This window comes from Phyllobates terribilis, unplaced genomic scaffold (genome assembly GCF_046119375.1).
Source record: "Phyllobates terribilis strain yellow unplaced genomic scaffold, ASM4611937v1 Scaffold_13__5_contigs__length_258822181, whole genome shotgun sequence".
Lineage (NCBI taxonomy): Eukaryota > Metazoa > Chordata > Amphibia > Anura > Dendrobatidae > Phyllobates > Phyllobates terribilis.
In genome coordinates this window covers 165,378,004-165,390,413 of record NW_027362773.1, presented here as the reverse complement: position 1 = coordinate 165,390,413, position 12,410 = coordinate 165,378,004, and the positions used below count along the sequence as shown (strand labels likewise).

Below are 12,410 nucleotides of genomic sequence, written 5' to 3'. Positions count from 1 at the left end.
TACACAGTGACTGCACCAGCAGAATAGTGAGTGCAGCTCTGGAGTATAATACAGGATGTAACTCAGGATCAGTAATGTATGTACACAGTGACTGGACCAGCAGAATAGTGAGTGCAGCTCTGGAGTATAATACAGGGTGTAACTCAGGATCAGTAATGTAATGTATGTACACAGTGACTGCACCAGCAGAATAGTGAGTGTAGCTCTGGGGTATAATACAGGAGGTAACTCAGGATCAGTAATGTATGTACACAGTGACTGCACCAGTAGAATAGTGAGTGCAGCTCTGGAGTATAATACAGGAGGAGACTCAGGATCAGTAATGTAATGTATGTACTCAGTGACTGCACCAGCAGAATAGTGAGTGCAGCTCTGGAGTATAATACAGGAGGTAACTCAGGATCAGTAATGTAATGTGTGTACACAGTGACTGCACCAGCAGAATAGTGAGTGCAGCTCTGCAGTATAATACAGGATGTAACTCAGGATCAGTAATGTAATGTATGTACACAGTGACTGCACCAGCAGAATAGAGTGCAGCTCTGGAGTATAATACAGGATGTAACTCAGGATCAGTAATGTATGTACACAGTGACTGCACCAGTAGAATAGTGAGTGCAGCTCTGGAGTATAATACAGGAGGAGACTCAGGATCAGTAATGTAATGTATGTACTCAGTGACTGCACCAGCAGAATAGTGAGTGCAGCTCTGGAGTATAATACAGGAGGTAACTCAGGATCAGTAATGTAATGTGTGTACACAGTGACTGCACCAGCAGAATAGTGAGTGCAGCTCTGGAGTATAATACAGGATGTAACTCAGGATCAGTAATGTAATGTATGTATACAGTGACTGCACCAGTAGAATAGTGAGTGCAGCTCTGGAGTATAATACAGGAGGTAACTCAGGATCAGTAATTTAATGTATGTACAGTGACTGCACCAGCAGAATAGTGAGTGCAGCTCTGGAGTATAATACAGGATCTAACTCAGGATCAGTAATGTAATGTATGTACACAGTGACTGCACCAGCAGAATAGTGAGTGCAGCTCTGGAGTATAATACAGGACGTAACTCAGGATCAGTAATGTAATGTATGTACACAGTGATTGCACCAGCAGAATAGAGAGTGCAGCTCTGGAGTACAATACAGGAGGTAACTCAGGATCAGTAATGTAATGTATGTACACAGTGACTGCACCAGCAGAATAGTGAGTGCAGCTCTGGAGTATAATACAGGATGTAACTCAGGATCAATAATGTAATGTATGTACACAGTGACTGCACCAGCAGAATAGTGAGTGCAGCTCTCGAGTATAATACAGGATGTAACTCAGGATCAGTAATGTAATGTATGTACACAGTGACTGCACCAGCAGAATAGTGAGTGCCGCTCTGGAGTATAATAAAGGATGTAACTCAGGATCAGTAATGTAATGTATGTACACAGTGACTGCACCAGCAGAATAGTGAGTGCAGCTCTGGAGTATAATACAGGATGTAACTCAGGATCAATAATGTAATGTATGTACACAGTGACTGCACCAGCAGAATAGTGAGTGCAGCTCTGGAGTATAATACAGGATGTAACTCAGGATCAGTAATGTAATGTATGTATACAGTGACTGCACCAGCAGAATAGTGAGAGCAGCTCTGGAGTATAATAAAGGATGTAACTCAGGATCAGTAATGTAATGTATGTAAACAGTGACTGCACCAGCAGATAGTGAGTGCCGCTCTGGAGTATAATACAGGATGTAACTCAGGATCAGTAATGTAATGTATGTATACAGTGACTGCACCAGCAGAATAGTGAGTGCCGCTCTGGAGTATAATACAGGATGTAACTCAGGATCAGTAATGTAATGTATGTATACAGTGACTGCACCAGCAGAATAGTGAGTGCAGCTCTGGAGTATAATACAGGATGTAACTCAGGATCAGTAATGTAATGTATGTACACACTGACTGCACCAGCAGAATAGTGAGTGCAGCTCTGGGGTATAATACAGGAGGTAACTCAGGATCAGTAATGTAATGTATGTACACACTGACTGCACCAGCAGAATAGTGAGAGCAGCTCTGGAGTATAATACAGGATGTAACTCAGGATCAGTAATGTTATGTATGTATACAGTGACTGCACCAGCAGAATAGTGAGTGCAGCTCTGGGGTATAATACGGGATGTAACTCAGGATTAGTAATGTAATGTATGTATACAGTGACTGCACCAGCAGAATAGTGAGTGCAGCTCTGGAGTATAATACAGGAGGTAACTCAGTATCAGTAATGTAATGTATGTACACAGTGACTGCACCAGCAGAATAGTGAGTGCAGCTCTGGAGTATAATACAGGATGTAACTCAGGATCAGTAATGTAATGTATGTACACAGTGACTGCACCAGCAGAATAGTGAGTGCAGCTCTGGAGTATAATACAGGATGTAACTCAGGATCAGTAATGTAATATATGTACACAGTGACTGCACCAGCATAATAGTGAGTGCAGCTCTGGAGTATAATACAGGAGGTAACTCAGGATCAGTAATGTAATGTATGTACACAGTGACTGCACCAGCAGAATAGTGAGTGCAGCTCTGGAGGATAATACAGGAGGTAACTCAGGATCAGTAATGTAATGTATGTACACAGTGACTGCACCAGCAGAATAGTGAGTGCAGCTCTGGAGTATAATACAGGAGGTAACTCAGGGTCAGTAATGTAATGTATGTACACAGTGACTGCACCAGCATAATAGTGAGTGCAGCTCTGGAGTATAGTACAGGAGGTAACTCAGGATCAGTAATGTAATGTATGTACACAGTGACTGCACCAGCAGAATAGTGAGTGCAGCTCTGGAGTATAACACAGAATGTAACTCAGGATCAGTAATGTAATGTATGTACACAGTGACTGCTCCAGCAGAATAGTGAGTGCAGCTCTGGAGGAGAATACAGGATGTAACTCAGGATCAGTAATGTAATGTATGTACACAGTGACTGCACCAGCAGAATAGTGAGTGCAGCTCTGGAGTATAATACAGGAGGTAACTCAGGGTCAGTAATGTAATGTATGTATACAGTGACTGCACCAGCAGAATAGTGAGTGCAGTTCTGGAGTATAATACAGGATGTAACTCAGGATCAGTAATGTAATGTATGTACACAGTGACTGCGCCAGCAGAATAGTGAGTGCAGCTCTGGAGTATAATACAGGATGTAACTCAGGATCAGTAATGTAATGTATGTACACAGTAACTGCACCAGCAGAATAGTGAGTGCAGCTCTGGAGTATAATACAGGATGTAACTCAGGATCAGTAATGTAATGTATGTACACAGTGACTGCACCAGCAGAATAGTGAGTGCAGCTCTGGAGTATAATGCAGGAGGTAGCTCAGGATCAGTAGTGTAATGTATGTACACAGTGACTCCACCAGCAGAATAGTGAGTGCAGCTCTGGAGTATAATATAGGATGTAACTCTGGATCAGTAATGTAATGTATGTACACAGTGACTGCACCAGCAGAATAGTGAGTGCAGCTCTGGAGTATAATACAGGATGTAACTCAGGATCAGTAATGTAATGTATGTACACAGTGACTCCACCAGCAGAATAGTGAGTGCAGCTCTGGAGTATAATATAGGATGTAACTCAGGATCAGTAATGTAATGTATGTACACAGTGACTCCACCAGCAGAATAGTGAGTGCAGCTCTGGAGTATAATACAGGATGTAACTCAGGATCAGTAATGTAATGTATGTACACAGTGACTCCACCAGCAGAATAGTGAGTGCAGCTCTGGAGTATAATATAGGATGTAACTCAGGATCAGTAATGTAATGTATGTACACAGTGACTCCACCAGCAGAATAGTGAGTGCAGCTCTGGAGTATAATACAGGATGTAACTCAGGATCAGTAATGTAATGTATGTACACAGTGACTGCACCAGCAGAATAGTGAGTGCAGCTCTGGAGTATAATGCAGGAGGTAACTCAGGATCAGTAATGTAATGTATGTACACAGTGACTCCACCAGCAGAATAGTGAGTGCAGCTCTGGAGTATAATGCAGGAGGTAACTCAGGGTCAGTAATGTAATGTATGTACACAGCGACTGCACCAGCAGAATAGTGAGTGCAGCTCTGGAGTATAATGCAGGATGTAACTCAGGATCAGTAATGTAATGTATGTACACAGTGACTGCACCAGCAGAATAGTGAGTGCAGCTCTGGAGTATAATACAGGATGTAACTCAGCATCAGTAATGTAATGTATGTACACAGTGACTCCACCAGCAGAATAGTGAGTGCAGCTCTGGAGTATAATACAGGAGGTAACTCAGGATCAGTAATGTAATGTATGTACACAGTGACTGCACCAGCAGAATAGTGAGTGCAGCTCTGGAGTATAATACAGGATGTAACTCAGGATCAGTAATGTAATGTATGAACACAGTGACTGCACCAGCAGAATAGTGAGTGCAGCTCTGGAGTATAATACAGGAGGTAACTCAGGGTCAGTAATGTAATGTATGTACACAGTGACTGCACCAGCAGAATAGTGAGTGCAGCTCTGGAGTATAATACAGGAGGTAGCTCAGGATCAGTAATGTAATGTATGTACACAGTGACTGCACCAGCAGAATAGTGAGTGCAGCTCTGGAGTATAATACAGGAGGTAGCTCAGGATCAGTAGTGTATGTATACTCTGCCTTCTTCGTTTCTACAGATTCATTCTGTCTTTAGAGTGTCGGTTTTGTACTTACTTATCGTTGTGAACACATTGGTGAAGCAGAAGTAATCCACGGCGTTGAAGGACAGGAGATGATACAAGAATTGCTCCTTCTCATCATCACATCGCAGGAAGGCGTAGCGCTTGTACAATTTTCTAGAGAAAACGCAAAAGGTTTTCTAAATATCATTACAAATGCTGAATAGTAAGCGAGATTCAGAGCGGCGCAGACGTCACTCCCTGCTACAAACCCCGGGACTCGGCACTGCGGGTATATAACGTGTGACACACATAACGGAGGACGCAGACACACGGGGTACAGGGCGCTGGGGACGCACTTGGTTAATTCATGATCATGGAGAAGTTGTTTCAAGTGTCTGGATAGAAGTTTCTTCTCCATGGATAATCGGACCCAGGCTCGCGCCTTCCCCACATCAGTCTTGATCTCTCCAATGTACTGAATGTGCCTGCAAACAAGAGACAACATGGAACCACTACAGCAGAAACCCCCTCCGAATATACCTCCCTGCATCCCCCCAAACTACGGACCCGTCCAAATATACCTCCCTGCATCTCCCCAAACTACCGACCCCTCCAAATATACCTCCCTGCATCCCCCCAAACTACGGACCCCTCCAAATATACCTCCCTGCATCTCCCCAAACTACCGACCCCTCCAAATATACCTCCCTGCATCCCCCCAAACTACGGACCCCTCCAAATATACCTCCCTGCATCTCCCCAAACTACCGAACCCTCCAAATATACCTCCCTACATCTCCCCAAACTACCGACCCTCCAAATATACCTCCCTGCATCCCCCCAAACTAATGTCCCTCCAATTACATCTCCCTGCAACCCCCAACCTAATGTCCCTCCAAATATACCTCCCTGTATCCCCCCAAACTAACGACCCCTCCAAATATACCTCCCTGCATCTCCCCAAACTACCGAACCCTCCAAATATACCTCCCTACATCCCCCCAAACTACCGACCCCTCCAAATATACCTCCCTGCATCCCCCCAAACAACCGACCCCTCCAAATATACCTCCCTGCATCCCCCCAAACTACCAACCCCTCCAAATATACCTCCCTGCATCTCCCCAAACTAACGACCCCTCCAAATATACCTCCCTGCATCTCCCCAAACTACCGACCCCTCCAAATATACCTCCCTGCATCTCCCCAAACTACGGACCCCTCCGAATATACCTCCCTGCATCTCCCCAAACTACCGACCCCTCCGAATATACCTCCCTGCATCTCCCCAAACTACCGACCCCTCCAAATATACCTCCCTGCATCCCCCCAAACTACCGACCCCTCCAAATATACCTCCCTGCATCTCCCCAAACTACCGACCCCTCCAAATATACCTCCCTGCATCCCCCCAAACAACCGACCCCTCCAAATATACCTCCCTGCATCCCCCCAAACTACCGACCCCTCCAAATATACCTCCCTGCATCTCCCCAAACTAACGACCCCTCCAAATATACCTCCCTGCATCTCCCCAAACTACCGACCCCTCCAAATATACCTCCCTGCATCTCCCCAAACTACGGACCCCTCCGAATATACCTCCCTGCATCTCCCCAAACTACCGACCCCTCCGAATATACCTCCCTGCATCTCCCCAAACTACCGACCCCTCCAAATATACCTCCCTGCATCCCCCCAAACTACCGACCCCTCCAAATATACCTCCCTGCATCCCCCCAAACTACCGACCCCTCCAAATATACCTCCCTGCATCTCCCCAAACTACGGACCCCTCCGAATATACCTCCCTGCATCTCCCCAAACTACGGACCCCTCCAAATATACCTCCCTGCATCCCCCCAAACTACCGACCCCTCCAAATATACCTCCCTGCATCTCCCCAAACTACGGACCCCTCCGAATACCTCCCTGCATGCCCCCAAACTAATGTACATCCAAATATACCTCCCTGCATCTCCCCAAACTACGGACCCCTCCAAATATACCTCCCTGCATCTCCCCAAACTACGTACCCCTCCAAATATACCTCCCTGCATCCCCCCAAACTACCGACCCCTCCAAATATACCTCCCTGCATCTCCCCAAACTACGGACCCCTCCGAATACCTCCCTGCATAACCCCAAACTAATGTCCCTCCAAATATACCTCCCTGCATCTCCCCAAACTACGGACCCCTCCAAATATACCTCCCTGCATCCCCCCAAACTACCGACCCCTCCAAATATACCATCCTGCATCTCCCCAAACTACGGACCCCTCCAAATATACCTCCCTGCATCTCCCCAAACTACGGACCCCTCCAAATATACCTCCTTGCATCCCCCCCAAACTACCAACCCCTCCAAATATACCTCCCTGCATCTCCCCAAACTACCAACCCCTCCAAATATACCTCCCTGCATCCCCCCAAACTACCGACCCCTCCAAATATACCTCCCTGCATCTCCCCAAACTACCAACCCCTCCAAATATACCTCCCTGCAGCCCCCCAAACTACCGACCCCTCCAAATATACCTCCCTGCATCTCCCCAAACTACCAACCCCTCCAAATATACCTCCCTGCATCTCCCCAAACTACGGACCCCTCCGAATATACCTCCCTGCATCTCCCCAAACTACCAACCCCTCCAAATATACCTCCCTGCATCCCCCCAAACTACCGACCCCTCCAAATATACCTCCCTGCATCTCCCCAAACTACCAACCCCTCCAAATATACCTCCCTGCATCTCCCCAAACTACGGACCCCTCCAAATATACCTCCCTGCATCTCCCCAAACTACCAACCCCTCCAAATATACCTCCCTGCATCTCCCCAAACTACGGACCCCTCCAAATATACCTCCCTGCATAACCCCAAACTAATGTCCCTCCAAATATACCTCCCTGCATCCCCCCAAACTACCAATCCCTCCAAACACACCTCCCATATTTCCTCCGTATCACCCATGGTATACCTACACTCCACAGCACACTGCAGATACGCTCCTTCTCTGACAACCCATAATCCCCCCCCAGATTCACTGAAGTCACCCATAAGAAAGCCCCTGAAAGCTCATCCATAAAACTCACAGCATGTCCTGGACCAGCGAGATCTTCATCGGAGCCATCACCGGATTAGGATCCGATCTCCGTCTCTCAGAATCTAAAAACAATTCTAGAAAAGAACAAGATCATATAATAGAGAGGTGACCCCTGCACCCCACGATCACTACAGGTCATATAATAGAGAGGTGACCCCTGCACCCCACGATCACTACAGGTCATATAATAGAGAGGTGACCCCTGCACCCCACGATCACTACAGGTCATATAATAGAGAGGTGACCCCTGCACCCTACGATCACTACAGGTCATATAATAGAGAGGAGACCCCTGCACCCCACGATCACTACAGGTCATATAATAGAGAGGTGACCCCTGCACCCCACGATCACTACAGGTCATATAATAGAGAGGTGACCCCTGCACCCCACGATCACTACAGGTCATATAATAGAGAGGAGACCCCTGCACCCCACGATCACTACAGGTCATATAATAGAGAGGTGACCCCTGCACCCCACGATCACTGCAGGTCATATAATAGAGAGGTGACCCCTGCACCCCACGATCACTGCAGGTCATATAATAGAGAGGTGACCCCTGCACCCCACGATCACTTCAGGTCATATAATAGAGAGGTGACCCCTGCACCCCACTATCACTACAGGTCATATAACAGGAAGGTGACCCCTGCACCCCACGATCACTACAGGTTATATAATAGAGAGGTGACACCTGCACCCCACGATCACTACAGGTCATATAATAGAGAGGAGACCCCTGCACCCCACTATCACTACAGGTTATATAATAGAGAGGAGACCCTTGCACCCCACGATCACTACAGGTCATATAATAGAGAGGCGGCCCCTGCACCCCACGATCACTACAGGTCATATAATAGAGAGGTGATCCCTGCACCCCACGAACACTACAGGTCATATAATAGAGAGGCGACCCCTGCACCCCACGATCACTACAGGTCATATAATAGAGAGGAGACCCCTGCACCCCACGATCACTACAAGTCATATAATAGAGAGGCGAACCCTGCACCCCACGATCACTACAGGTCATATAATAGAGAGGCGGCCCCTGCACCCCACGATCACTACAGGTCATATAATAGAGAGGCGACCACTGCACCCCACGATCACTACAGGTCATATAATAGAGAGGCGGCCCCTGCACCCCACGATCACTACAGGTCATATAATAGAGAGGCGGCCCCTGCACCCCACGATCACTACAGGTCATATAATAGAGAGGCGACCCCTGCACCCCACGATCACTACAGGTCATATAATAGAGAGGTGACCCCTGCACCCCACGATCACTACAGGTCATATAATAGGCGGCCCCTGCACCCCACGATCACTACAGGTCATATAATAGAGAAGCGACCCCTGCACCCCACGATCACTACAAGTCATATAATAGCGAGGCGACCCCTGCACCCCACGATCACTACAGGTCATATAATAGAGAGGCGAACCCTGCACCCCACGATCACTACAGGTCATATAATAGCGAGGCGACCCCTGCACCCCACGATCACTACAGGTCATATAATAGAGAGGCGACCCCTGCACCCCACGATCACTACAGGTCATATAATAGTGAGGCGACCCCTGCACCCCACGATCACTACAGGTCATATAATAGAGAGGTGACCCCTGCACCCCACGATCACTACAGGTCATATAATAGAGAGGTGACCCCTGCACCCCACGATCACTACAGGTCATATAATAGAGAGGCGACCCCTGCACCCCACTATCACTACAGGTTATATAATAGAGAGGAGACCCTTGCACCCCACGATCACTACAGGTCATATAATAGAGAGGCGGCCCCTGCACCCCACGATCACTACAGGTCATATAATAGAGAGGCGACCCCTGCACCCCACTATCACTACAGGTCATATAATAGAGAGGTGACCCCTGCACCCCACGATCACTACAGGTCATATAATAGAGAGGCGACCCCTGCACCCCACTATCACTACAGGTTATATAATAGAGAGGAGACCCTTGCACCCCACGATCACTACAGGTCATATAATAGAGAGGCGGCCCCTGCACCCACGATCACTACAGGTCATATAATAGCGAGGCGACCCCTGCACCCCACGATCACTACAGGTCATATAATAGAGAGGCGACCCCTGCACCCCACGATCACTACAGGTCATATAATAGAGAGGCGACCCCAGCACCCCACGATCACTAAAGGTCATAATAGAGAGGCGACCCCTGCACCCCACGATCACTACAGGTCATATAATAGAGAGGTGACCCCTGCACCCCACGATCACTACAGGTCATATAATAGAGAGGCGACCCCTGCACCCCACGATCACTACAGGTCATATAATAGAGAGGCGACCCCAGCACCCCACGATCACTACAGGTCATATAATAGTGAGGCGACCCCTGCACCCCACGATCACTACAGGTCATATAATAGAAAGGTGACCCCTGCACCCCACTATCACTACAGGTCATATAATAGAAAGGTGACCCCTGCACCCCACTATCACTACAGGTCATATAACAGAAAGGTGACCCCTGCACCCCACTATCACTACAGGTCATATAATAGAGAGGCGACCCCTGCACCCCATGATCACTAAAGGTCATAATAGAGAGGCGACCCCTGCACCCCATGATCACTACAGGTCATATAATAGAGAGGTGACCCCTGCACCCTACGATCACTACAGGTCATATAATAGAGAGGTGACCCCTGCACCCTACGATCACTACAGGTCATATAATAGAGAGGTGACTCCTGCACCCCACGATCACTACAGGTCATATAATAGAGAGGTGACCCCTGCACCCCACTATCACTACAGGTCATATAATAGAGAGGCGACCCCTGCACCCCACGATCACTAAAGGTCATAATAGAGAGGCGACCCCTGCACCCCATGATCACTACAGGTCATATAATAGAGAGGTGACCCCTGCACCCTACGATCACTACAGGTCATATAATAGAGAGGTGACCCCTGCACCCTACGATCACTACAGGTCATATAATAGAGAGGTGACGCCTGCACCCCACGATCACTACAGGTCATATAATAGAGAGGCGACCCCAGCACCCCACGATCACTAAAGGTCATAATAGAGAGGCGACCCCTGCACCCCACGATCACTACAGGTCATATAATAGTTGGGTGCAAAGGTCATTGCTCTATCACTGGTTCAATGTAACTGATTTTGAGTGCAGTGCCCCCGGTGGAGGCCTGATGTAGCACATTACACACATACACTGTCACACAGGACAGGATCGGACCCTCCTAATGTCATCACATGCGCACTCGGCCGGCACTGGCAGGAGACGTACTAACCCGTGTGGCCGAGGCTCCCCGCATTCAGTCTCCTCCTGCTGTCCTGATAGTGTAACAGGTGGGACCACAAGGCCGACTTCCCCTGCGGCACAGACAGAACAGGGGGTGAAGCCTCCGTCAGTCGGGGGCCACATAACCCCCCACATGTGTGACGCTACCTGCTTCACCAGGAGGCCGTGGCTCCAGATCCGCTCCAGGAGGTCGCAGAGGCTGGCGATCAGCGTGTTCTCCTCCACGCCCGTTATACTGACCTCACCGTGGCCCAACTCCACCGCCTCCCGGCCCATCTTCTCCACCAGCATCCGCTTAGTCTGGAGGAACAAAAGAAATGGCCGCCACCTGCTCAACTACAGCAAAGCCACCAATCTGGACCTGAGGGTGCAGGACTTCTGACAACGCAGAAGATTCATTACACATGGCTGTACGGTTACAACAGCTGCGCACCTTATTACGGCACTCCTTCAGCAAACCCTCCACAAACTTCCAATTGGTCTGAGCAATAACAGAGGGAGAAAGGTTGGAAAGCTTAGGCTGCCGTATACTGCTGCCCATATTCCTGGCCTCCTGGATGTACTTCTGTAAGAAAGACCGAGATCAGTCACATGACGCAATATCCGGAGGTTATAACAGTGCTGGAGCGTTATAACAGGCTGATAACAGTCACATATGATGTAATGTCTGGAGGTTATATCAGTACTGGAGCGTTATAAGAGGCTGATATCAGTCACATATGGTGTAATGTCTGGAGGCTATATCAGTACTGGAGCGTTATAAGAGGCTGATATCAGTCACATATGGTGTAATGTCTGGAGGTTATATCAGTACTGGAGCGTTATAAGAGGCTGATATCAGTCACATATGGTGTAATGTCTGGAGGTTATATCAGTACTGGAGCGTTATAAGTGGAGCTGATATCAGTCACATATGGTGTAATGTCTGGAGGTTATATCAGTACTGGAGCGTTATAAGAGGGGCTGATATCAGTCACATATGGTGTAATGTCTGGAGGTTATATCAGTACTGGAGCGTTATAAGAGGCTGATATCAGTCACATATGATGTAATGTCTGGAGGTTATATCAGTAGTGGAGCGTTATAAGGGGCCGATATCAGTCACATATGGTGTAATGTCTGGAGGTTATATCAATACTGGAGCGTTATAAGAGGGGTTGATATCAGTCACATATGGTGTAATGTCTGGAGGTTATATCAGTACTGGAGCGTTATAAGGGGCTGATATCAGTCACATATGGTGTAAT

At 47.9% G+C, this 12,410-nt stretch overlaps 1 protein-coding gene across 1 annotated transcript in view; it reads right to left on the bottom strand.

The window, feature by feature from the left end:
• The window catches only part of DENND5A (DENN domain containing 5A), a 173,300-nt gene extending 161,575 nt beyond the window's left edge, over positions 1 to 11,725 (bottom strand). Inside the window, exons 1-6 of the mRNA XM_073659016.1 lie at positions 11,597 to 11,725; positions 11,311 to 11,463; positions 11,153 to 11,234; positions 7,816 to 7,900; positions 5,074 to 5,202; positions 4,770 to 4,891 (exon numbers count right to left, since the gene is read on the bottom strand). Of these exons, the coding sequence (XP_073515117.1) occupies positions 4,770 to 4,891; positions 5,074 to 5,202; positions 7,816 to 7,900; positions 11,153 to 11,234; positions 11,311 to 11,463; positions 11,597 to 11,704 (679 nt within the window). The 5' untranslated portion in view covers positions 11,705 to 11,725. The remainder of the gene's footprint in view (positions 1 to 4,769; positions 4,892 to 5,073; positions 5,203 to 7,815; positions 7,901 to 11,152; positions 11,235 to 11,310; positions 11,464 to 11,596) is intronic.
• Positions 11,726 to 12,410: the final 685 nt, after the last annotated feature.